A 26,581-nucleotide genomic window follows, 5' to 3' on the forward strand; every position below is an offset into this window, starting at 1 on the left:
GATCTTCATAAACTCATCATTGTGCAAGATGAAATCATCTCTGACGCCAGCTATAGGACTTTTTCACGTCCCCATGCTGGTATGCTCGCCTGCCCCATTTTTCAGCTTCCTTCTGTGTTTTGTCTTCCTCTATTAGATTATAAGCTCCTTGAAATTAGGTGCTATCTTTCTTTTTTTCATATTTGTATCCCCCGCACTTAGCAAAGTGCCTGGCAAATAGTAGGCGCTTAATAAATGCTTCTTGACTCTTGACTTAGGAGCCAGTGCTCTTTCCACTCTACCACTCCACAAAGGATAAATCTGTGGGTCTTGGTGGAACACCTGCAAGCTTATTAGGGTGTCCAGCTCTACAGAGTAACACATGACCTACAATGAGACAGTCTTGTACAAAATTCTTAGGAATTATCCTATTTCTGGAAGACTGAAAAAATAAGTTCATTCTTTGATATAGAGAGGAAGTGGGGTATAATACAAAGAACCTGAGCATGGGAATTTTGAAAAGCTGGTTCTAGTCTCAGCTTTGCAGTTAGATATGTGACATCGAGTACTTCATGTCCCTTCTCTGGCCTCAGTTTCTCTGAGAAAAGAAGGAGGCTGATGTCCAAAGTTCCTTCCAACTCTACCTAGCATTCTAATTCTATTCTCCACCCCCATTTACTAAAGACAAAATTCCTCATGTTTGTCTCTGTATTGAGCCCCTGACCTGGAACAAATGCTTCATTCATAATAGGCATTTTGTAGAGGAAGATCCAAAACCATTTTTGTTGATTTTTTTTTATATCTGGGAATATGGATTTTTAGCAAAGAAACAGGTTGAAGGAAGAGGCCAGAGTAATACTTGCTAACCAAAGAACAAAGCATTGGTGCACTTATTCTGATTCTTTGAAGACATACTAGTATAGGCACCACCCATGCTAATTGTAGCTTATAGTTTCACTGTGACTTACTGCCCTTTGCAATGGTCAAAGGTTCAGCCTGTGACCAGTCTGGTGTTTCTTGGATAACAGAAACAGTGTTCCTGGGGACCACTGGGCAAGGTTTAAAAATTATGACCCCATCTGAGAGTTACAGTGAAATTGCTCATGCCTCTGGACTGTGATAAACAGAACTTAGAATACCTACGTGTCATGAAACACACAGTATTTTCTGACATCAAAGTATGCTTTCTTGAAACATAAAATAAATCCCCTCCCATCATGATCATCCCCACCTTGCCAATGTGATTGTCTACTCCTACTCCTGCCTCTACTTACAATACAACAGGACTTAATCAAGTTATAAAAACATGAATAAAATGATTAGTAAGCATACCAGACACACGAAGTCCTCGTTGGAATATTTCATACACTGTTCTGGCATCAGAATAGTAATAATCGATGAAGTCATCATTGCGTTGCAGAGCACCCCGCCGGGCTCCTCCCTAAAGAACATGTCCGGGGTTAGCCTGAGAAAAGCTTATTTTTAACTGCCCCCCAATAAAACAACCCCTAAGAACAGACATTTTCCTAAAGCTTCTCCTTTACCTTCCATATCCATGGGGTAGGAGATAGCTTCAGCATTGTAAGAGAAACCTCATATCGAGAAACATGGATGTCAGCTCCCAGTCAGAATTCTCAGGAAAACAGTTCCCTTTCCCCATAAAATGGCCTTGTTTCAGTGAAATATGATCCCACTGGACATATGGACTGAAGAAGCTCTAGGATTACCCAGTATACAGAGGTGTGCTAGAGTTGGTTTGAACAGGCCAGATGATTGTTAAATTTTCAGCTGTGAGCATTTCATACTTCAAAAATAGACAAACTACAAATTAGAGCTGTTTGTTATTGTTTTGTTCACTGTCTAGACTTAATAATGAAGATTAAACTTAAAAGTGTGTCCTGAAGACTTTTTTTTCAGCATTTACCTGCTCATCTCTGCCAGTATGTAGAACACAGGTTCCCAGAGACCTTTAGTGGGAAGACTTTCTTAATATTTTAGCAGTCTGGTGAAGCCTAGGGATCCATTCTCATAGTAATATTTTTGAATGTATGAAGTAAATACCCAGTATATTGAAATATAGCTATCAATATTTTTTTGAAAAAGAAAGTTCACAGATCCCAGTTTAAGAACCTCTACCACAGACAACCTTATCTATGTGGTTGAAGCCCTCAGTATCACTTTTCTCTCAGAAAGCCTGAGCTAGTACTTAATTCAGCTGGGTAGCTCTCTGTTGGCAGACTGATTTAAATAAACAAGTCATCACTTTTCAGCAGCATCAAGTTATATTCATTGACTGGACAAAGATTGGTCAGCTGAATAAGGTCAATAGTAACAGTTACCTGAACTCCCACTGACTGCTTTTGCAGGTCCAGAAGGGGCAAGACTGGCCGAGGTTTGTTAATCAGCCACAGGAAGATGGTGATTCCAACTGTCAGTAGGCTGATCACCACTGGTGTTGGAAGCGGGGAGAACAGAAAGTTCAAAATGAAAAGCATCTTTGTGGAGCAGCAACAGGAAATTTAGACCTAAAAAAAAAAAGAAAGAAACTAAGAGTTAGAAAAGTTCATTGCATCTATCAATTGCTTTACTTCTACAAACAATTTGGGAGGATTTGGGGGAGATGGAAAGCTTCCATGTCATTGGCTAATTATTGGCCCTTATATTGCAAAAAGCAACAGAATCCTTCCCTGGCTTCCTTTGAGCCCCAGCTAAAATCTTCACTTCTAAACGAAGCATTTCTTGATTCTCCTTAATTCTAGTGTTTTCTCTGTGTTGATTATTTTCCAATTTATCCCGTCTGTAATTTGTTTGTACATGGTTGTTTATATGTTGTTCCCACCATTTAGACTGTGAGCTCCTTGAGAGCAGGGACTATCTTTTGCATTTCTTTGTTTTCCCAGCATCTAATTAGCATAGTACCCAGCAGGTAGTAGGTGCTTAATAAATATTTATTGACTATTGACTAATTGCCCCCTCCTCACTCAGGCCTCTGAGGGGTCAGGGAGAAGATGGAAATAAGTTTCTCAGACAATTTAGAGAGAATGGTTTTCTTTTTTATCTATGTCATTTAGAGGAGGAAAGTGACCAATGAGAAGCTACAGGAGTTAGCTTTCTACTTGTTATCAGGATGTTATTCAGAAAAAGGTCCTAGACGAGTATGAACTGATACACAGTGAAGTGAGCAGAACCAGGAGAACATTATACATAGTAACAGCAATATTTTAACAATGATCAACTGTGAAATACTTAGCTACTCTGATTAATACAATGTTTCAACAACAATTCCAAGGGATTCATGATGAACTGAACTCCAGAGAACAGATTGAAGCATGTTTTTTTCACTTTATTTTTCTTACTTTTTTTTGACAACAAGACTAAGACGGGAATAGGTTTTGCATGACTTCACATGCATAATGGGTATCATATTACCTTCTCAGTGAGTGGGGAAGGAACTGGAGGGAAGAAGAGAATTTGGAACTAAAATTTAAAACAATGAATGTACAAAGAAGAAAATAAGAGAAGAAAGAAAAAAGTTCCAGAAGTGAACTTCTTACTTAAACAACTTCAAGGCCAGAGTTAGCTGCCAGAGATTTCAGTATTATAAACCAATTGGAGGTGAATTATCTCTAAGAATGACAACAACATGTGAAATGCAATATAGCAGCAGGTCTACTGTGCTACATCTGTTTCCCCTTTAGATAGATATTTTCTATGGAGTACTTATTTAATATTTCATATATACATATATGTATATACATATGTATATATTTTGCAACATTTGACAGCGTCAATGAGTTCTGCAGCTATCACAGAATGGCCTTTGCAAGAGGTACTACATTCAAGCCAACTGAATTTTTAAATGGACTAGTTCACATAAGAAAAGAAAAGCATTACAGTGATATTTTTATATAATTAGAATTAAGGACAGAAAATATGTTGAGGATAACTTAAGAGTAGCAGTTCTTAAAATATGGTCCAAGGACCTCAGGTTCCTGAGACCATTTCAGAAGGTCCATGAGGTCAAAACCATTTTCATAATAATACAAAGATTTTAATTTAGAATATGATAAATATTGATATACATATATAAATACACACACATATATGCATGTATAAAAAACTCTTTGGTGGGGCCTAAATAATTTTAAGAGCATAAAGGGGCCCTGAGACCAAAAAGTTTGAGAACCACTGCCTCAGAGACAGACACATGTTTCCCCTTCATAGGAAGGGGCTCTAGATTCTAGAGCTATTTTTTTCTTACCAAGTCAGATCTTTGGGGAACACTTCTCGTAGATGTGAAGCTTTTTCTCTATAAACAATACCCCCACTGAGACTTTCCTCCTCTAATTTTTCTCATTTACTTGCTTAAAATCTCCAAGAAGGGTTTGAAAACCCTGTTCTCAACCAACGGGAAAAAAAAGATTATTTATTTGCCTCGAAACCAGCTAGAGGCCCCGTTGATCTCTAGATATGTGCTATGAGCTTCAACAGACCACTTTTCCACCGAAATAAAGTGAGAATGAAATTTAAGAACATTCCTACTTGGAAGCTCAAGAAATAGACACATACTTCTCTTTTATCACAAGTGATAGACTCCAATCAAAATTAGTACTTTTTTCATAGGACTTTGATCCTATAGCCATTAGCTCCAAAGAGAGATCAGTCTCCCCTTAGGGCAGTCTAGTGAGGGCTATCAAGGATGGGTAATGAGGAATCTAGAATCCTTATTCCTGGCTTTCTTGTGGATTATCACCTGATACGGATAAAAACACTTCCCATTTTAGTGAAGAAAACCTTTGATCTACAGGGTAGACCATCATCTATTTCCCTAACTCCCTTCATGTCTCTGAGATACTTTTAGACAGTGCTAGGTTACATGAGAACTGCAAGAGTAGTATTATGACAACACCACCTGCTAGAATTCTGAAAGCGGCGATATATATCTGGAATCCTGGCTTACCAAAGTTGTTTGTACAATAAGCAGAGTCAGTCAATAATACTCAAGCAGACACCAAATACACCTTAAGCCAGCCATATTATACTTTCTGCATGGGGTGGACCCTTAACAAAACCAAAATAGGCAAAGTTTTTCTTTGCTAATCTCTTCTCATAGCAGCTGTCCTCATGCTCAGCTCTTATCTAGCTTTCTGGACAGAACCTCTTCCTATGGCACTTACCATGGCACTTTGTAAGTGATCTGAAATTCTCTCTCTTTTACCTACCCTACTCCCCCCATCCTCAGAAAAAGAAAAACAAAATAAGAGCCCTTTTTACCCAGACTCTATCCCATTAGATATTGTCTGGAAAACTCTTGACTTGTGTCAGAGGACATATGTTCAAATCCTAAATCTGATTCTTACTGTGTGATCTTGAGTAAATTACTTAGTTTACTGAGACTTTATTTCCTCATCTGTAACTTGAGAGGGTTGAGAGGGTTGGTTCTGAGGCTTCCTCTGGCTTCCAGATTTGTCTAGATTGGATTGAACCTCAGAAGTCTTGTTCAATTCTTTTCATTTATAAATGAGAAACAGAAACCTGGGTAATTAAGTTATTTGCCCAAGGGAATGTAATGGAAGTTTCTTTAGAAAACTACCTTCTGCTAGTAAATTTGTCTTTACTAATCAGTTAGTGCATTGCCCCTCCCAGGTTTTTGTATTTTAAACTTAAACTAAAAAATTCCCTGAAAAAAATGACTAATGGGAAATTATCAAATATAGGTAATCATCTTCCTTATTAGTGTAGAGGGTGACTCAATTCTCCTAGTCCCTCAGGCTTTCAACCTAGGAGTCATCTTAGACTCCTCACTATCTCTCACCACCACTCCCACCCCACCTCCCCAACCCCCACCCCATATCTGAGATGTGTTAATTTCGTCTTTGCACCATCACTCAAATACACCCTCTTCTTTCCTCCAACATGCAGGTGACCCTCATCACTTCATGCCTTGATTAGTACAATAGCTGCTTATGGGTCTGCGTACCTCAGTCTCTCCCCAACCTAATCCATCCTCTATTCAGCCACTAAAGTGATTTTCCCAAAGTGCAGATGCAATCACGTCACTCCCATCTCTCACCCCTGCTCAATAAACTCCCTCTTGCCTCCGGGATCAAATACAAAATGCTCTGTTTGGCATTCATAAACCATCTTAACTTTATTGCCTTCTACCTTTCTAGCCTTCTCACAGCTTACTCCCCAACATATACTCTTCAGTGCAATGACACTAGCTTCCTGGCTGTTTCATGAACAAGACACTTTGTCTTGGCTCCAGGCATTTTCTCTAGCTATCCTCTGTGCTTGGAATGTCCTCTTCTTTTTCCACTTTGACTACTGCCCTGAGTGACTTCCTTTAAGTCCCAACTAAAGTCCCATCTTTTACTTGAAGCCTCCCCCAACGCTTCTTAATTCTAGTGCTTTCCCTCTTTTAATTATTTCCTATTTTTTCTGTATATATTTGGTTTTGTATGTATTCGTTTGCATGTTGTCTCCTCCATTAGGCTGCAAGCTCCTTGAAGGCAGGGGCTGTCTTTTGCCTCTTTTTGTATCCCTAGCACTTAGCACAGTACTTGGCACTTGGTGGCATTAATAAGTGTTTGCTGATTGATCTAGAAAATCATTTGGGGATGAAAGCTTTTAATTATCGTTCAAGTATATTGGACACAGGTTCTGACTACATCTATACAGAGGGCTGACTTCAGTTCTGTATGAGCCAGCACTCAGGCACTATACTTTAGTATTTAGAAACACTAAAACTTGTTAAGGGATGTTAGTCAGGTAGTAAACATTTATGAAGCACCTACTATGTGCCAGATACTGTGCTAAGGGCTAGGCATACAAAGAAAGGCAAAAGATAGTACCTGCCCTCAAGAAATTGACAGTTGAATGGGGGAGGACAACACATAAAAAGAGGCTGAAAAGGAGGAGTTGGGTACCCAGCACTGGGCAAGATGACATCCAAAGGAATGCAGCCAGTTGAGAACTGATAATATGGATGCTCTGAGCACCTTCCTTAAATGTAGGATATGGGAGGAGCTCTCTGCTGTCCATCCTATTCCCTCTCTAATCAGAGGTGGGGAGGGGCTCTAGGGGCTGGGAGTACTAAGGAGGTGTGAGTTTTAAGGTTCATGTGATCCTACAGGATGATGAGGTTCTAGAGAGCATGATGACATTCAGAGGAGTACAGCCAAGTGGGAAAATACCTTCCCATTTTAGAGAGGAGAGGAAAAACCCCTCTTCCAAAGGAAAGTAGACAACCACTTATCCCCAATCCCTTCATATTCCATTTAAGGTGACAAAGTATGTTTTCTTTGCCAGGTGCTGGAGAATGACGCTGATCTTGTAAATAGTGATAGATTTCTATTCCATACCACTGCAGAGACAAATGTCATTCATTTTATAGATTTTTTAAAGATCCATTGCGTGTGAGAGAGCTGAGAAAATCCCTATAGATCTAGTTAGGTTCCTGTATTCTTATAAAAGGTAAACAGAGCCCCAAAGAAGTGCTATGATCATACCAGTAGCTAGTTGTATAAAAATCATTTTATATAGTATTTTATGTTTTACTAAACACTTAATATACAATATTTCATTGGATTATTGCCTTTACTTTGAGAGGCATCATAGCCTAGTAGGAGGAAGACTAGGCTTAAGAGTCAAGAAGACTCAAAAAGTGGATTCAAATCCCACTTCTGACATGTAACAGCTGTGCTACGATGAACTCTTTACATCTCATTTTTGAACCTCAGTTTTCGTATCTATAATATGGGGATAATATCTATAGTGACTTCCTCAGAGCACTGACGCTTAGATGAGATAGTTTATGCAGGAACAAAATTTACCAATGACGAAATCCTACAGAGCTAAATGTTAGTTATTAACTCAAAGGATTTGAAGAATTGTCCCCATTTTACATTTAAGGAAACTGAGACCCAGAGAGAGGAAATCATTTTCCCAAGATCAACACAAAAAAGTTGTGGTAGAACTGGGACTTTTAATCAAGTCTTCTCAATAGATTTAGTCAACAGCAACAACCACAATGCAGCAACACAACTTTCTAAAAGTAGAATCTAGACATCTCAACTCCCAGATCTAAGACTCCTAATCCATATGTTATAATAACTTGTTAGATTTTCAAGGTATGCTTAAATAGCTCATAGGAATGTACTGCTGTCCTTCATTATCGTGAACCTTATGGGGTTCTAATTCTACTTACCTCTACAGGATGGTGTTTAAAGTAAACTAGCATGATTCATTTCCTTTTCCCCTAAACCATTCCTAATTTTGAAAGAACTGGGTAAGGCAAGTTTAGAGGAGGGTAGGGGAAGAGGAAGAGGAAGAACAGAGAATTTTGTGGTTAAGAGAAATAAAGAACTTTCCACTTGTGCTAAGAAGTCACCTGTTACACAAATGGTTTATTCATATGTCAAAATGAGCTCAATATAATCCTTTAGCTTGAGCCTGTGAACTTTAAAAAAATGATAACTATAGTTCAACATAGTTAATGCTACATATTTCACCTGATTTAATGCATTTAAAAACACCATTATCAGAGAATGTTTATAGGCTTCACCAGACCGTCAAAAGGGACCATGACACACAAAAAGTTAATAAATCCTTCCCTAAGCAAAAGACTTCTTCCAGAGGTCATGTTTATAGGACCATGGTCCTCTCCTTCATTTGGCTAGTATCTCTTACTTTATCCTACCAATATAATTCTGCCTCATGGTAAAGTCTAGGACTATTGGTCCATGGGTTCCCTTTGATCCTTCCCAACTGTGTAGTTCACTCCTCTGGAGCAAACACTTGTTCAAAATGCCGTAAAAAATAGCTTATCTTTATTTGGAGACAAAACCCATTATAGTAGTGCATACGCAACAAGTAGTTTAAAGAGATCAGGAAACTCCTGAGTGTAAGTGATGCCAGTTCATCAGTCAGCAATGAAGCAGAGAAAGTGGAGAGGGAATAAATTCACCAGATTCCAGTAGCAGCAAGAGTCAAGGAAACTGTAAAATTTGGTCCAAATAGGACTCTTTAAGTGAGTCCACAGACCAGAAGAGGCTCTCATTGCTCATGTTTATTTTCATTGCTGGGTAGTGATGTCCTTCACTTGTAGTCTCATCTTCAACTCCCATACCCCGGGGTCCTTCTTTTCTCTTCAGGGGCTGAAAAGTTCCTGGGCTTTCCTCTTCTATCATAGCTTCAACATCCCATGATCCTTCAGTCCCTTCTTCTGGCTTAGGTCTATACTTTCCATCATCCCTCTTGCAAATAAAGGGCTATACTTGATTAATGAGTTAACTAGTTTAGTTAGATTTCACTACCAAGACAACCCTGCTGGCAAATCTTGATCCTTGGTTTCCTTACTCCTTCCTAGTCCCCTTAGTTTTAGATTGTCTCTGAAATAACGGAAATCCCCATTTGCTAAGTATGTCCTCCTCTTCTCCCCAGATTCTAATTGTTCTTTATTCAGACCTTCCTTTTCTAAACACAGAGCCAGAAACTCTTCTCCCTTTTTCTAGCTTTCAAAAAAATTTTTTTTAACTTAATCAATTAATATATTCTGGCTAATCCAGAAACCTAACAACCCTACATCAGATCCTATTGTTCTTTTCCTTCAACTTCTTATTGTAAATTCTAAGTTTTATCTAAATCAAGAATTCTTAACTTTATGTCAGTCTCCTTTAGCAAGTTGGTGAAGCTTATGCACCCCTTTTCAGAATAATGTTTTTAAATGCATAAAATAAAATGTACAGGATTACAATAGAAAACAATTATTTTGAAATAGTCAAAATATCTTTGGAAATAAGTTCATGGACTCCAGGCTAAGAACCTCTTATCTAAATGAACACCTACATTTAATTTCTTCCATTCATACTTCCTAGTTGTACCTCTGTACCTTCTGTCCTCATATTTACAGTATCATATAGATTTAGAGTTGTCAAGGCTCTTAATCCCTTCACTTAACAGATAAGGAAACTGAGGCCAAGAGATGTTAAGTGACTTGCCCAATGTCATAGAATAAATGTCTCAGGTCATTTTTGAAGTCGGTTCTTCCAGACTCCGAGTCTAGTGTTCTAACCACTACATCACACTGCCTCTTGCAGCAAGGTTCAAATATTTCTAAATTCTAGTTATTATGACTTCTTATTAAGCTATAGATTCAGAATTGGAAGGGATCCTCAAGAATTCTAAGCTAACCTCTATCTACAACAGGAATCCCTTATAAAATATTGTTGACATGATCATTTAGTGTCTTTTAAAATATTTCTGACTAAAGGGAACTTAGCTACCTTCCAGGGCAGTCTAGCCAGTGCTAGGTAGCTCTAGTTAGAAAAGTTTTCCTTGAATTAAGCTAAGATCTGACTCCCTTCTAATTTCTACCCATTGGTTATTGCACTGACTCCTCTGACCAAACAAAAAGTAGTATTAAATGTGACCACATTTTCTCCAGAATTCTCCAGTCTAATTCTTTCAAATGATTGCCCTGAAAGAGATTTATATAATCTTAGTAATGTTTTAGAAAAGGAGTTCTTATACAAATATGAACTCCAAATATGTATGTGACCTCGATATAAAAGGTCACTTCAAAAACAAGTTAGAGAACTATGGGGTGGGAGGGTGAGGGGGCAGGGGAAGAGAACTATCATACCTATGGATAGGAGAAAAATTAATGGCCAAACAAAAATTATAGAGGATCATAAGAAACAAAATTGATACTTTTGATTACATAAAATTAAAAAAAATGCACACAAAACTACTAAAGCTAAGATTAAAAAGGAAATATTAACTGGGGAAAATCATTACAGCAAATTTCCCTGGTAAATGTCTCATTTCCAAGATATATTAAGGGATATTTAAAATTTATAGAAAGAGGGTTATTGCACAATTGATAAAAGGTCTAAGGATATGAGTGGATAATTCTCAAGGGAAGACCCAGGCTCTCTATAGCCATATGAAAAGATACTCCAAATCCCTACTAAACAGAGAAATACAAATCAAAGCAATTCTGAGATTCTATCTCAGACCCACCAGAGTGGCAAAGATGGGGGGGAAAGGAAATGATGGATGTTGGAGGATCTGTAGGAAAAGAGGCACATTGATACATTCACCACTGGTGAACCTGGTGAATGGGTACAACCATTCTGGAAGGCAGTTAGGAATTATACACCAAAAGTTACTAAACAGCATGTGCCCTTTGACCCAGCTGAATCACTGAGAGGCCTATACCCAAAAGAGGTCAAAGAAAGAGGGAAAGGTCATCGATTTTGTGGTCACTTACTCTAATATCTTCATTTTACTTACAAGAATATGAAGACTCTAAAAGATCAATTTCCCAAGTTCACACAAATTATAAGTAACAGAATCAGAACTCCAATCTATGTCCTCAGACTCTAAATTTACAGCTACTACCGCTGCTTCAATATATTTCATTGGCAAATCAGCAAATGAAGATACATTTGAGAACCCAATACTAATTAAACTACTTTAAATCTAAGTGATGTCATAAGAACAGCATATTTTTGTACCAACTTGGAAAATGGTGGTATCTCAGATCAACAGTCTGAACAGTGAACCTTAATAATATATAATATTGTATAATATAGAGAATTCTGTAATGATGAGCAGGCAGGAAGTAGCAGGGGGAGGAAGACAAAGAGAAAGCCATTGGGAGAATGTGAAGCTCAGTATTTACTTTTCAGTCACACTGGGTTTGTGACCCTTCTAAAGGGCATGCCAATTATTTTTGCTTTAAGAATTGAACAGCTAATTATTTTTTACACAATGAGTTTTAGATTGTAATTTAGAGGAAAAGATATGTCTCTGCTGTCTAGAAAGTGGTATGTTTAATTCTAATTGGTTTCTCAATTTTCTTACATGTACAGGCTTATCCAGTGGCGACCACAAAAAAAAAGCTCATTAAAAGAGAAAGAGAGAGAGAGAGAGGACAGTGACCCAGTCTTCCCTACCACCAAGTACAGAATATAGTCTTCCATATCACAAATTTCCATTTTCCAGAAGTAATCAAAAAGACTTTGAACTCAGATATTCTACAGAGGAAAATAGTGTCTAGTTGGTAAAGAGACTTTGGGTAAAATCTGCATGAGAGATACATATGGACATGTGAGTTTCTCCTTAGATACCAAAAAAAGGGGGGCAGTGGAGGGTAGTGGGGAGCAGCAAACTAGGGAAATAGATAAAATTTTGGAAGTCCTAGAGATTAAAAAAAATTACATCAGCTATTAGAAGCAAGATGAATGGATGAATGATATTGATTTCATTGGCCTAGGGAAATACTATGGGAGCTTTAGCACATGAATCCTAGAGTTGCCCAAAGTATAGTGAAGTTAATTGATTTACCCAGGGTTACAAAGTTAATGAGTTGTCAAAGTTAACATTTGAACCCAGGACTTCCTGATTCCAAGTCCGGTACTCTATCCATAAGGCAACAAGAGCTTTTGGTTCTGGTCTCTGCTCACCAAATGAATACTGGACAAGTCATTCATACTTTTTCTTCACCTATAGGATGGGGTTAAAGTTCCCTACTTTGCCTACTTACTGATGATAAGGAGAAGAAACTAGGTAATAATTGGCAAGATAATTCTGTAATAGGCAACAAGATGGCTTTAGGAAGCCCAAGGACCTTGCACTGAGCAAGTTTTACTCTGTTTCAATTTGTACTCAGAGACTGATTTCTCTTTAGTTATAGAGTTTGACAGAGTTCAAAAAATGGCATAGGTACAAACAATCATCTAATATGACCTAAGCAAGAAAAATGAGGAGACAGATCACCCTTCATTCCTCATTTTCACTGGCGTGAAGAAACAGGAAACAACTAATTAATTTGGCAGAAGTAGGGAAGCTATCCATACATGAAGTCTTGCAAATGTGGTTGTCTTTTCAGTAAAGTCAATAAAAGTGAAGGTTCATTAAATATCTAATTAATATATAGCCCTGTGTGGTAAAGGTGAGTAAGACTCAGCCTCTATCTCCCAGGGACTTGTCTGGTTGGGGAAAAAAGACATGCATAAAAGGGATAAAAGGTATTTTGTGATAAATGTGCAGGAAGAGTCCTGTGTATTGTTGGGAGTTCCAAGAAAAAGGTTATCACTTCCTCCTAGGGATGGGGGAAAGTCAGGATAAATACCTTATGTTTACCACTTTTGACAGGGAATTTGACCTTTCCTTTCATTGCTCCAAGGAGTCCCCAGTGAATAAATTCTCACTGCCAATGCAAATTGGCAACCACTCTACAACTTATAGTCCTAGGAAGTCATCTGGGGGCTATGTGGACTTTCCCAGACAACCATAGCTAGCATGTTTCACAGGTAGGACTTGAACTCAAGCTTTACTGATTCCAAAGCTGACCCTCTATCCACAATACTGATCTGCCTATCGAATTTAGCATATTACAGTTTACAAAGTGCTTTCACGCATGTTTTGTTTGATACTAACAACTCTCTGAGTTAAGTAGGACAGTCAAGGAAGCTGAGGAAGAGAACATCAGTTACTTTGCCCGAGGTCTAACAGTGAGTAGCAGAGTTGGGGCATCCATGTGTTTCAATTTCTAATGGAGAGCACTTTCTGCTAAACCTGTACTCTATGGTCTTCTCCTCCTTTTCTATGGACAAGAATGCTTACCATCCTATTCATATTACTAAGTTGTTAATCAATTCTTCTTAGGTCCAGTAGTCCTGACTGAACAGCTTTGCTTATCTGGGCCTAAGTGCAAAGGTGTTGTACCAAATAGTACTTGGAGCCATTTCCTTGGTATTAAGGAAGACTGTTGGACCTGAAGGGAGGTTTTCCTTGAGTACCTAATTTCTAAGTTCACCATTAGTTGACAAGTGGCACAACAAAGCTCTGGAAATACAAATATAAGTAAAGAGAAAGACAGTCTCTGCCTTCAAGGAATTTACTTTCTGATAAAAGGAAGATGAAAAGCTGGGAGCAGAAACAAGAGTGGGAAAGAAGGTCCAGATAGTTAAGAGCAGAGGTCAGAGAGGAAAGAAGGAGTTAACGTGACTGGCCTGGGTACTTTTGCCTCCATTAGGTCCACTAGTATAATCTGCATTCATCTCCAGCTGGAGTCTAATGACTGTAGGATGCAGCTAAGGAAAGGACAAAAGGCTAGAAGATGACATAGCCCAATTAGGTATTATGAGCAAAGCTGGCAGGAACAGATTACCTTTTCCTTAGGGGACAAAGAATGTAAACTAGCTAAGAGCTATCTAGTTAACTTGGAAATCCAATTCAAAGAGAAATATCTATCTTGTGTTGCAGTGATTGCTTTGGCGAGGAAGGGCTCTCTGGTTAGGAATTATAAAACACACACACACACACACACACACACACACACACTTCCTTTTCACAAAAACACAACTAATATGAGTAAGGCCAGAGTGGAAATTTCCCCGAAGTAACTGGATTTCAGACTAAGCTATTCAGAGATCAAGAGACTAAAAATTAGCCATGTATAAGACTGCCTACAACATTTCTAAATAGAAAATAGACTGGGGAGGAACTATATACCCTCATCCCCAAAGGAAACCGAAGAGGAAAGTTGAGGATACAGTAAGCAGTTGCCTCGATTTTATTAGGATGTTTAAAGAGAGCAGGTTTTGAGTATTGTTTTGTAAGTACCAAATGCATGATTTTTCAAAGCAAGTCAGAAACCTAATAATCCTAGATTATCTCATGTTGCCCCAGATAACCCCAAAGCTACGGTGGTGACAATCGACTAATACTTTTATGAGAGCCCAGAAAGTGTTACAGGTTTATAACTATTGTCCTACCACCAAAATCCACTTCTGAAAAAAAAGTTTGCATTTTCCCATGCCTTACAAAATGCTGCACAGACCCAGCCTCCCTGACAGCTGGGGGATGGGGGACGGGAAGTATTTATTTGTTTCTCTTAAAGATAAGAAACCAGAGCAAAGTTGAGAGATGAGTCACAAGGACAGAGGGGACATGGTATGCTAAAGGTGAACTTTTAGGTTAGGCTGTGGTTATCTGCCTCAAAGGCCATATAAGTAGGGTCCTGTTTGAGGGACTTTGGATAAAGCCTCCAAGTCATTCAAACCTATCCTGCATAGAGGTCACTTTCCAGTCCTACTCTCAGATTGGCCAAGACTCCCCTAATCAGGGAGGCAAGGCTCCATGTTCCTAATGAGTCCAAGAGTTCAGCCACCTCACCTACAATATATGCAAATGCACACCTTGCCTGGGAAGATAGAAGCCCTTTTTTAAAAAGGGGGATAGGGGTTTCTATAATTCGTTCATGTGCTATTTGCTGATGAACACATACACACACACACACACACACACACACACACACACACACAAACTTTTTTCCCTTTTGTATTTAAAGACGGTTAATCACTATTAATATGTAGGGCTGTAACTGTACATACACTTCTTTTCACAATCAGTAGGTAGAGGAGTAGGGGGAGGTAGGTAGCACCGATCCATGCATACATAATATTTGCCATTCCTTGTCTTCTGTACTTCCTTCCCTACTCCCATGATGTACTAGGAAACAGGAGAACAGTTTTTTTTTTTTCCATTGAAGCCTTATTCCATTGTCTCATAGTGGCCTGGAGATGAACCTAGGTTCATTCTCACAAGCAATAAATGACAAGGGAATATAGTCTTTGATAAGTCTTGGCAATCAACAAAGGATTCAAGTAATGGTCTAGCCTTTTGCTTGAGAACCAGTCTAGCTAAATGCCCAGATATGGGTCACTAGTTGGTTGGTCCAAGTTTTGGGCATTGCAACTCATATGTTAGCAGGACCCAGCCCCAACCATGCTTCAAAACCCAGTCATCTTTTTGCCATCCAGCCTGTCACTAAAATATTCTCTCAATGTCTTTCATGGTCTAGAGACCATGCCCACCTGGAAGAACGGAGCAGCTTGGCTCTTTTACTCCTACTTTGGGACCAGGGATCCGAAACAGTGAGAGGCCTAAACTCTACCTAGCAGGTTCCATCACCTTAGTGAGGCACACTATCTTTCCCCACAAGTCATCCCCCTTTTTCTAAGAGAACTATACTCAAATCCACCATTGCCTCAGGAAAGGGCATGTCAACTGATGGCACTACTGTCTTATTCACCATCTTTAAGGCTTCTCAGGCCAACACCTTCCTTTAGGGCAGGGACTGTCTTCTTTTTACAACCTGTGTTTTGCACATAGTGAGTACTGAAATGCTTTCTTCATTCATAAGATACGGAAAGACTATCATAGACATTAGAGGAAAGAAAAAATTCTTATATGAAATTTTCTAATTATCACATGGTTGACTTTATATGACTTTACTATTTGAAAGCACTCACGTATACTCAACGGGTCTGCTGTAGATCTAGGTACATGCACAGAGCTTTAAAATCTCATATTCCTATGGGAATTTATTTCAGCAGCAGGCACCTGCCATTGCTTTGTTTTTGTTCATCCGTGTCCGACTTTATGTAACACCACAGACTTTGTCAATGGGGTTTTCTTGACAGAGATACTGGAGTGGTTTGCCATTTTCTTCTCTAGTCTTACCTCATTTGACAGATCAGGAACTGAGGCAAATAGGGCTTAAGTAACTTGCCCAGGGTCACACAGCTAACAAGTGACTGATGTCAAATTTGAACTCAGATCTTTAGTGTTCTATCCACTGTTTTATTCAGTATCTATTCTATAGTGTTCTATTCAGTGTTCTATCTACTATACCACCTAGCTGCCCCTGCCATTGCTTAGTATTCTTTATGTGCTTCACCTATATACTTCAGACAATTAAGAGTTTCTGTGTCCCCTGGAAATTGGGAAGGTGACACCTTTGCTATTTCACTAAGCTAGAAGAAAGTGTAGATGATACTTTAACAGGAAATCTGGAATAGATTTAAGTTGTATTCAAGGATCAATCTATAGAATCAGTTCAACTGTGATTTTTCTGCTCTGTGGAGCCTTGGCAGAATTTTTTTTATATTTTAGGCTACTGTGTTTATGACTTCCCATAACATTATCTAGTACCTTTCCTTTTTGCTATCTATTTATATGTTCTCAGGAAAGACAAGCTAGTTTTGAACTTTAACAAAAATTATGATTATGAAAATGAGCTATTTTAGGAGCATAGAAAAAAAGTAAAAATTTATTCTGAAGTCAAAAGTAACTTTAGATCATACACCCTTTTTGGATGATCTTTACTAATTCATACTTCTCTTCATTGGTATAGAACAATAGGCCACAGACCTGTTTGGGGAAGTTGGGGCCCCACAAAGTCATTGCGAAGGCCATTTCATTTTATTAAATAACTCATAATCAACATAACTTTCTCTAGGCTCGAGTCTCACATGACCTTTTTCTGATGTACATGGATATTTAATTAAAATACAGATTTGTTTTAAAGTTCATAGTAGCTTTTTGCTCAGTATTTTCTTATAAGCTACCAAAAAAAAATATGTCATTTGGAGGTCCAAGAAATTAGCATAAAATGGAGGTCTCTCATGTTTGAAGAGATTGGGAACCACTGGTGTAGACAAATAAAGAATTTATTGAATTCTTACAAAGGTCCTAGCCTGGTTAGCAACATGACACACAAGAGAAACATAAAAATGGGCCCTGTGGTCTGGTAGCTCAAATGGCCATAGTACAGTGCTAATGAAGTCACATTATAGGCTTAGAATATTGTATAAATCAGTTTGACTGGGTTCCATGGCTTTGAGCTAAATATAACTTATAAACTGAACTTTAGTTCACAGACATTTTCATTTAGTAAGAAGGACATTGGACTAGAAGTAAAGAGACAGAATTTTAATACCATCTTAGCACCTTAGTTATGTACCTAAGTCAGCCTCTTCATCTATAAAACTGTTATCACTGGGGCAGCTAGGTGGTGCAGTTAGTAGAACACCAGCCCTGGAGTCAGAGAGGACCTGAGTTCAAATCCAGCCTCAGACACTTGAAGCATTTACTAGCTGTGTGACCTTGAGCAAGTCACTTAACCCCAATTGCCCTGCCTTCCCCCTCCAAAAAAAATTTAAAAAAAACCCAAAACTTATCACCTGCCCAGCCTACCTCACTGAGTTATTCTGAGAATCAGAGGAGGCAGTACTCCTTTATTCTGTAAGCCACAGATATCTATAAAAGCATGCTGCATGTACTTTATTGGATACAAGGTAAAGGAAAGGTAGAGTCCAAATGATCAGGTCACCCTTGTAATCTTCTTAAATCTAAGATTGTATTCTTTATCAGTATTACCTAATTGCTATGCTAGGTATCATAGGGCATAGAAAAGCATAAGATAAGTCTTTCCCTTAACAGGCTTATAATCTAGCTGTAAGAATTAGCAAACAAAGGAATGTGAGAACAATTCAGTGCTAACCTGATAGGTACTGTGATATATTATAAATAATGGCTTGGGGGCAGAAGACCCCAGTTAAAAGTCATAGTTCCAATACTTACTTGCTGTGTGACCTTGGATAAATTGCTTAACCTCTGAACTTCAGTTTCTTTATCTCTAAAATAGAGAGAATACTTCTACTGCCTACCTCAAAGCACTGTATGAGTGTGAATTATTACTAGGGTCATACTGTGATAGGATTTAGAGCTCAAAGGAAACTAGAGATCATCTAATGCAAGCTCTTTATTTTGCAGATGAACTAATTTGTAGGTAGAGAGAAAAATGACTTCAGAGCACATAGATAGCAAAGTTGAAGTTCAACCCAGTTTGATTGACTGCAAATATAATGTTCCATACTAGTTCTAGGTGACTAAACACAGCTGGAATTCTGAGAAGGGGGAGTCACAGTGAAGGTTTCATGGAGGAGGTGGGCTTTGAGCTGAGCCTTGAAAGACGAGTGATATTTAGATAAGATTAAGGAGAGGAAAATGTTCTAGGTAGTTTCTCCTCTCAGCCCATCCTTGGTACCTGAGAGCTACCAATAAAAGCAGCCTAGCATGGATGAGAAAGCAAGAGCTATATGACTTGAGTACATCTTTGAAGGGCCAAAAGGAAGTCTGGCTGCAAGAAATACATCTAATTTAGAATGCTGTGGTCACTATCCAGGATTTACTGATAGTGGTTTTCTGAAAATCTATGAATGAAAAAATCATTTGCCTCACCTATGCAAAAGAAAATATGTTTAACCAAATGGAAGGAATTAGAGACAAAAACTTATTTTTTAAAACAGAATTTAATAGAAAGTAGTGCCATTAAGATTCAAAGGGGCAGGGGGGGAAGGAGAATAGATTGATATACTTACTGAAAACAGTTTTCAATGGACAAAAAAGGCCTGACATCCGGAATCTAAGGAATTGATAGCTATCTTCAAAATAGCACATATTCAACTCCCTAATAGAGCAACAAAGGATATTATTGATAGACAATTTTTAAAAGGAAGCAATACAAATTGTTAATAACTTGAAAATATGCTCAAATTCCTTAAATGATACAAGCCAAGACAAACTGGAGATACATTAGAGCCACTAAAATGACAAATAGAAACAAAAAAAATGGTAAGATTCAAACTTCCCTGGGTACAGGGAAACAGGTATTCTAATACGGTGTTCATTAGATTATAGATTGTAGACTTTGCTGGTGAGCAAAATGGCAGCAAGGTCATTAAAACTGGAAGAGACCATAAAGGCCATTGAGTTCAACCATCTCATTTTGTAGATAAGCAAACTGAGAATCACAGAAGCAAGTGTTTTTTTCCCAAGGACACACAGGTAATATATATAAAACATATTACAAACGTTTGGATCTAATCTTTCCCTTGCTAGGTAAGAATTTGTCTTGAAATATAAAGAGAAGTCAAGGCAATAGGCGTTTAAGTGCCTACTATATATCCAAGGCACAGTGATCCCTACTACAAACAACTATGTACAAATGAGAGATATGTAGGATAAAATGGAGATTATTGAGGTTGTGGAAGGACCTATCTGTATAATAATATTTATAGTGACTTTACTCTTAACAACAATAACAGAACACCAAAGCCAAAACAAAATCTGGAATTAACCTCTATGTCTAACAGCTTGGAAAATAGTTGAATTATTATAGTATGTGAATTTAATGTTAACATAAAATACAAATACAAGAAAATATTGAAAATTCTAGATCAATGCAAAAAACAAACCAAGTAGAAGAATCACAGCTGTACGTGACACAGACATATGTGAAAAGAAAAGAAAAAAGACAAAGATAGTAATATTTCAGCCTAATTTAGAACAGAGAGGAAAGAAAAGTTATTTTTTAATTTGTTTTTAACTTGTTGAAGTGCTAGGGCTTTTGGTAAGATTTTATTCCTCTATTTCATTTATTTGTTGATGGTTAAGTTTTTAAAATATTTTTAAAACAGTAGGCACTGAGGTTTGAGGTACCTTACGAGCATCAGAATATGGAATCCTTCTAAGACCCAGGCCACATTGGGTCTTAGAAATCATGTTTAGAAGAACAGATTTTGAAGTCCTATAAAATACTCCAAAGCATAACAGTGATGAAGAAGGATCTGGAGACATATCTGTCAAACTCCTCATAGGGTGGAACAAAAAAAAAACAAATCCCTGTTTGACATTCAGAGTTTTACAACATTAAACCATCCTACTCAAACAAATCAGGATAGAGTAGCATAAACTTGAGATTATCTTGTTTTAGTACACACGCCAAAGGTTGCTCCTTCCCTGGTGCTGAGCAGGTGAATTCATAGGCGCTTATCAAAAGTTAAACTGATAAGAACATGTCAGATAGGAGAAACAAATACTAGGCTTTCTGTCCGGCACTCATGCCAATGCAATGCTAAACATGCAATGTATTGTGAAAGTCTTTCTCGTCCCAACATAATATCAGACCTCATACTATCTAGGCTGACCAATGATCAGGGATCAGATTGTGAGAATCAAAGTACAAACCCCAAATTTGTCACAGTCTCCTGCTATTAAGGCAAACTTTTTAAGTCCAACTCCTCTTCATTTACCTCAGTTAGAGGAGATTGGGAAATTGATTGATAGTCTGAAGCTGGAACAGCTTAAATGAGACATTTGCTAGCCTAGCCTTTTTTCCATTGCAATTCTGTTAAAGCACTCATGTCACTTCGATACATGGATCTTTCCTTTTCTGAATTTTGATCCTCCCCTACTGCTCCTTGGATCCAATATGGAATGTCACGCATGAACAATGTCTTGATCACCTCATATGACAGTGTCACAGATGGCAATGATTACCCTCCTCTCCAGCAGAGTAATAGCTGAGTAATGCCATGCTTCCTGCCCCAGCTGCTTTCGCCAGGTACTCTACTGGCTGCTGGAAGGGGTCTGTCATCTGTGACACTATGAAAAGACTTTCAGTTCAGAACCTGTCCTGGTGAGATTCTAGAAGAATAAGGGCAAGACTCTACTTTGAAAGTCTGCAGTTTCCTGATTCATACGTCTATCTGCCAAAAAAACAAGGGGGCTGAACTGGACTCAATCATCATTTAAGTTCCTACTAAATATAAAACATATCTCCTTTAGCACGTTGGCACAAAAGTAAGTGTTCTAGAATAACTTTTAAGTTCTCATCCAGTTCTTTGGATTTCCTTAGCTCTTGGGAACATTGATCTTAAATAAAACACTTTAAAAATTTACTTTTTTTTCAATGAACAAAAATCTATTTTCTTTCTCTCACCTCTTCTTCATCAAACAATTGAGGAAAAACCCTTCTAACAGATATGTATAGTCAAGTAAAACAAATTCTGCATCAGCCATGAAATAGAATACTAATTAATTAAAATGTCACAACTCCTACTGGGGCATTCTTATAATGGAAAGGTTTAAACCCACAAAACTGAACGGGGTGTGTGTATCCTATTAGTTATCCAGTTTCTCAGTGTAGCTAAGAAAATTTGTCACCTAGAAAGGGTATAAGAATCTAACCATTTGGGGGATGTAGTCAAGATGGCAGAGTGGAGGAAGCAACGCAGGCAAATTCTCCTAATATTCCCCTCCAAATAACTTTAAAATAACACATCAAATTGAATATTGGAGTGGCAGAGCCAACAGAAGAGCAAGGGAAGACATTTTTCCAACCTAAGATAACTTAAGAGGTTGGCGGGAGAGGTCTAAGAAAGTGGGATGGAGTCTGGCCTGGAACAAATGGGGTGGCAATGCCAACAGGGGGCCTTGGAGGTGGCTGTGAAAGCAGGAACAGCAGCTTCAGGAGCTCTTGGCTCGAAGACTGTAAGGGGGTTGGACAACTGGTCAGAAAGAGATTAAGGGTACCCTTTGCTGGCACTAGGAACAGGACTTGGTGCCATTTGGTTACTCTACCGCCCCTACACAGTTTGTACCATAGTTCTAGGGAAGAAAGGAGCACTTGCAGTTGGTCACAAGGGATCAGGGGACCTGGACACAGTTTCAGGGTGGAGAGAAATGCTTGTGGCTACAGGGGACAGGGGTTTTGGCCACAGTCAGGGCTAAGAGGAGTGCTAGTGCTTGTGGCTTCAGGAAAGCAGGGGCCCTTCCTGGATAAAAACCAGAGGAAAGACCAGGAGAGAGTGACCACACCTTTCTCTAGATCACATTACCTTGCAAGCACCAAAAACTTGAAGACTCCCAGAACTAGCTCTGAAAACAGCAGCTGGAAAAAGTCTGAAGCTTGGGATAGTATATCCCCTACCCCAGGAGAACGGAGCCCAACTTAAACATAAAGAAAGTTCAAAGTCAAGAAACATGCTGGGAAAATAAGCAAGCAATAAAAAAAGAACTTCACTATAAAAAAATGACTACAGTTGCAGGGAAGATGAAGACACAAACTTGGAAGTTGATGATAACATGAAAAAAACTACAAGCAAAACCTCAAAGGAAAGATGCATATTGGAAACAAGCCCAAAAAGAATTCCTGCAAGAATTAAAGAAAGAAATGAGGGGCAGAGGAAAAACTGGGAAAAGAAATTATATTGGTGAAAGATAATTATGAAAAGACAATTAAGAATCCAACCCTTTACTTATAACACTGACTTCAGAACCAGAAGTTTCCAGGAAAACTTAAGAAGCAGGGTCAACCCCATACAGAGACTGAGCTAAGAAACCCTTTATTGCCCACTACATCAAACCCTACCTGCAAGGTTCCATTCCATGCAACTTAGGGCATACTTAGTGGAAATTTATTGGTAGACCATAACACACTTTTGAGAACCATAATTTTAAAGTTTGGAGTGCTTATGAAATGAAGTGGTGGAAGGAATTGCAATGAAGATATGTATTATTCTTAGCAAATTAACTGAACATGTATTTGAGCACCAAAAGGAAAACCAGTAGCCACTGCCCTTAGTAATCTTGTAGTCTGGTTATGGAAATAAGGTCAATATACATGGAAGAATTTTTTAAAATTACCATTAGTATATTAGCTATGAGTCGAATAAAGGCTGGAACTACTGAAGAATCTTCAATCTCTCTCTATCTAATGGGTCCTTCCAAGATGTCTGCAAACATGCCCCTGTCTCCCCCAACCTTAAAACAAAACAAAACCTCTCTTGACACTTACCTTCACCTAAAGTTATCATCCTATCTTTCTCCTCCCTTATACTAGAAAAAGCTATTTACATTTGTTGCCCCTATTCCCTCGCTGTTCCATCACTTCAGGCCCTTGCAATCAGGGGCTCTGCCTCACTTAACTGAAAACCATTCTCTCCCAAATCAACAAGGATCTCTTAATTGCCAAATTTAAAGGACTTTTCTCAATCTTCATCTTTCTTGATCTCTTTCTAGAGTTTGACCCTATTGACTACCCTCTCTTCTTAGATACTCTCTCCGCTACTCTCCTGAGTTTTTAATACACCATTTCACACATCAATCAGTCACCATTCCAGTCATCTTCTTGCTACCTGAATATACTCTGGAACCTCACACAACCATTGTTTCTGGAAAGAATATGTCAGTTGAGGGTCCTGTGGCTCTTTTTACTAGATCTGTCATTTCCCAGACTACAAAACACATCTTTGGTCACCACTCCCTATTAGAAAGAAAACTCCTTGAGGGCAGGGACTTGAATTTATGTCCTTAGAACTTGACATCAGCCTAGCCATACCAGATATCAAACTGTACTATAAAGCAGCGGACATCAAAATTACATGGTACTGGCTAAGAAACAGAGTGGTAGATCAGTGGAATAGGTTAGGAACACAAGACGCAGAAGTCAATGACTATAGCAATCTACTCTTTGATAAACCTCAAGAATCCAACTTCTGGGCTAAGAATTCACTATTCCACAAAAACTGCTGGGAAAATTGGGAAATGGTATGGCAGAAATTGGACATGGACCAATACCTTACACCATATACCAAAATAAAGTCAGAATGGGTTCATGTTTAGGAATAAAAGCTGATACTATAAGCAATTTTGAAGAGCGGGGAATAGTTTACCTATCAGATCTATGAGAAAGGGAAGGATTCATGACCTAACAAGAGATAGAGAGCATTACAAAATGCAAAATGGATAATTTTGATTATGTCAAACTGAAACCTTTTTGTATAAACAAAGTCAATGCAACAAAGATTAGGAGGGAAGCAGAAAATTGAGAGAAAATCTTTACAACCAATGTCTCTGATAAAGTCCTCCTATCTAAAATATACAGGGAACTGAGCCAAATTTATAAGAATAAAAGCTATTCCCAACTGAGAACAGGCAGTTTCAAAAGAAGAAATTAACGGTATCTATAGGTATATGAAAAAATGCTCTAAATCACTATTGATTAGAGAAATGCAAATCAAAACAACTCCTAGGTACCACATCTCTCCTGTCAGATTGGCTAACATGACAAAACAGGAATATGATAAATGCTGGAGAGGATGTGGGAAAATTGGAACATTAATACATAGTTGGTGGAGTTGTGAACAGATCCAGTCATTCTGGAGAGCAATTTGGAACTATGTCCAAAGGGCTATAAAAATGTGCATACCCAGCAATACCACTCCTAGGGCTATATCCCAAAGAGATCACACAACTGAGAAAGGGACCTGTATGTACAAAAACATTTATAGCTGCTCTTTTTGGGGTGGCAAAGAATTAGAAATCAAGGGAATGCCCATCAATTGGGGAATGGCTGAACAAGTTGTGGTATATGAATGTAGTAGAATACTATTGTGCTATAAGAAATGGGGAAGATACAGACTTCATAATAACCTGGAAAGACCTACATGATATGATGCTGAGTGAGAGGAGCAGAACCAGGAGAACATTGTACACAGCCACAGACATATTGATTCTGTGATGACTAACTTTGATAGACCTGGCTCTCCTCAGCAATACAAGGCTCAAAGACAGCTCTAAAGGACACATGATGACGTATCCAGAGAAAGAACTGTGGAGTCTGAATGCAGACTGAGGCAAACTATTTGCCCCCTTTTTTTTTCCTCTTCTTTTTTGGTTTTGTTTCTTCTCTCTCGATTCATTCCAATAGTCATAATTCTTCTTTGCAACTTGACTATTGTGTAAATAAGTTTAATGCGAAGGTTTATGTAGAATCTATATTGGACTGCATGTCGTTTTGGGGGGAAGGGGGGAGAGGAGGAAAGGGAAGAAAATTTGAAACTCAAGAACATGTAGAACTAAGTGTTGTAAACTAAAAATAAAAAATCTAATTAAAAAAAAAGAACTTGACATCAGCACCTAGCACATAGAAAGTACTTGTTAAATGCTTTTTACTCATTCATTCATTCTATCACCCCGCATATTCTGTTGCTGAAACCTTTTGACTACATTGCTTCTCTTTTTTCTGGTTCCCAAGATGACCACCAAGCTTAGTTTAGGCCTTTGTCACATGACTTGCTAATAATCACCTCCTACATGGTCTCCTTACTTCAAGCTTCTTTCACTAATCTTTCTGTCACACAGTTGCAAAAATATTAGTCTTAGAGCACAGGTCTGATAGCGTCACTTTCTTGTTTAATAAGTTCCTGTATTGCCCTATTTCCTCTAAGACTAAATGCAATCTCCTGTTAGGCATTTAAAAACCTTTACAACATTACCCCAAACTACCGTTCCAGACTTATCATACGTATTTCCCTTTTTATACTTTGGAGCCCAGGCAAACTCTTGGACTTGGCTGTCTTCTCACATGACATTCTATCTCCCATCGTCATGGCTATCCTTCATGCCTGGAATGCACTCACTCACCTTTACTCCCGACTCTCCAGCTTCCGTAAAAATACAAAATGTTACTTACTACATGAAGTCTTTCCTTATTTCCACTGCCCAAGCTGCTTCTTCTACTGCCCCCACTCACTACCTGGAAAATAACCATCGTATGCATACATAGGGAGGCCCTTACTTTCTCAGATAGAGAATAAGCTTTCCAAGGGCAGGGACTGTTTCCTTCTTGTCTTTATATCCCCTGTAGTACTAGGTTCTTAATAGTAGCACATAGTAGGTGCTTAATACTTGTTGATTTATTGGAAAGTTTTAATCAAGTGGTTGAACTTGAGTTAGGCTTTGAAGAGTCATGAATTTTAAATGCTTAGGATTTTAAATCAAATGATATCCTTGAAATTGAGTTTAATTTCCCCAGAGTGTGAGTGTATCATGCTTCATATTTCTCTCTCCTCCCCTAGTTCTAATATATCCAATCTTTTAGTTTACTTGGTCTCTC

At 38.3% G+C, this 26,581-nt stretch overlaps 1 protein-coding gene across 4 annotated transcripts in view; it reads right to left on the minus strand.

Annotated features, from left to right (window-relative positions):
• ACSL5 (acyl-CoA synthetase long chain family member 5) overlaps nt 1–26,581 on the minus strand; it is a 52,828-nt gene that overhangs the window by 22,700 nt on the left and 3,547 nt on the right. For all 4 annotated transcript variants that reach the window (XM_036734541.1, XM_036734538.1, XM_036734540.1 and 1 more), the window contains 2 exons: nt 2,319–2,504; nt 1,312–1,420 (listed from right to left, as the gene is read on the minus strand). In XM_036734541.1, coding sequence (XP_036590436.1) covers nt 1,312–1,420; nt 2,319–2,474 — 265 coding nt within the window. In that variant the 5' untranslated portion in view covers nt 2,475–2,504. The remainder of the gene's footprint in view (nt 1–1,311; nt 1,421–2,318; nt 2,505–26,581) is intronic.

This window comes from Trichosurus vulpecula, chromosome 8 (genome assembly GCF_011100635.1).
Source record: "Trichosurus vulpecula isolate mTriVul1 chromosome 8, mTriVul1.pri, whole genome shotgun sequence".
Classification (NCBI taxonomy): Eukaryota; Metazoa; Chordata; class Mammalia; order Diprotodontia; family Phalangeridae; genus Trichosurus; species Trichosurus vulpecula.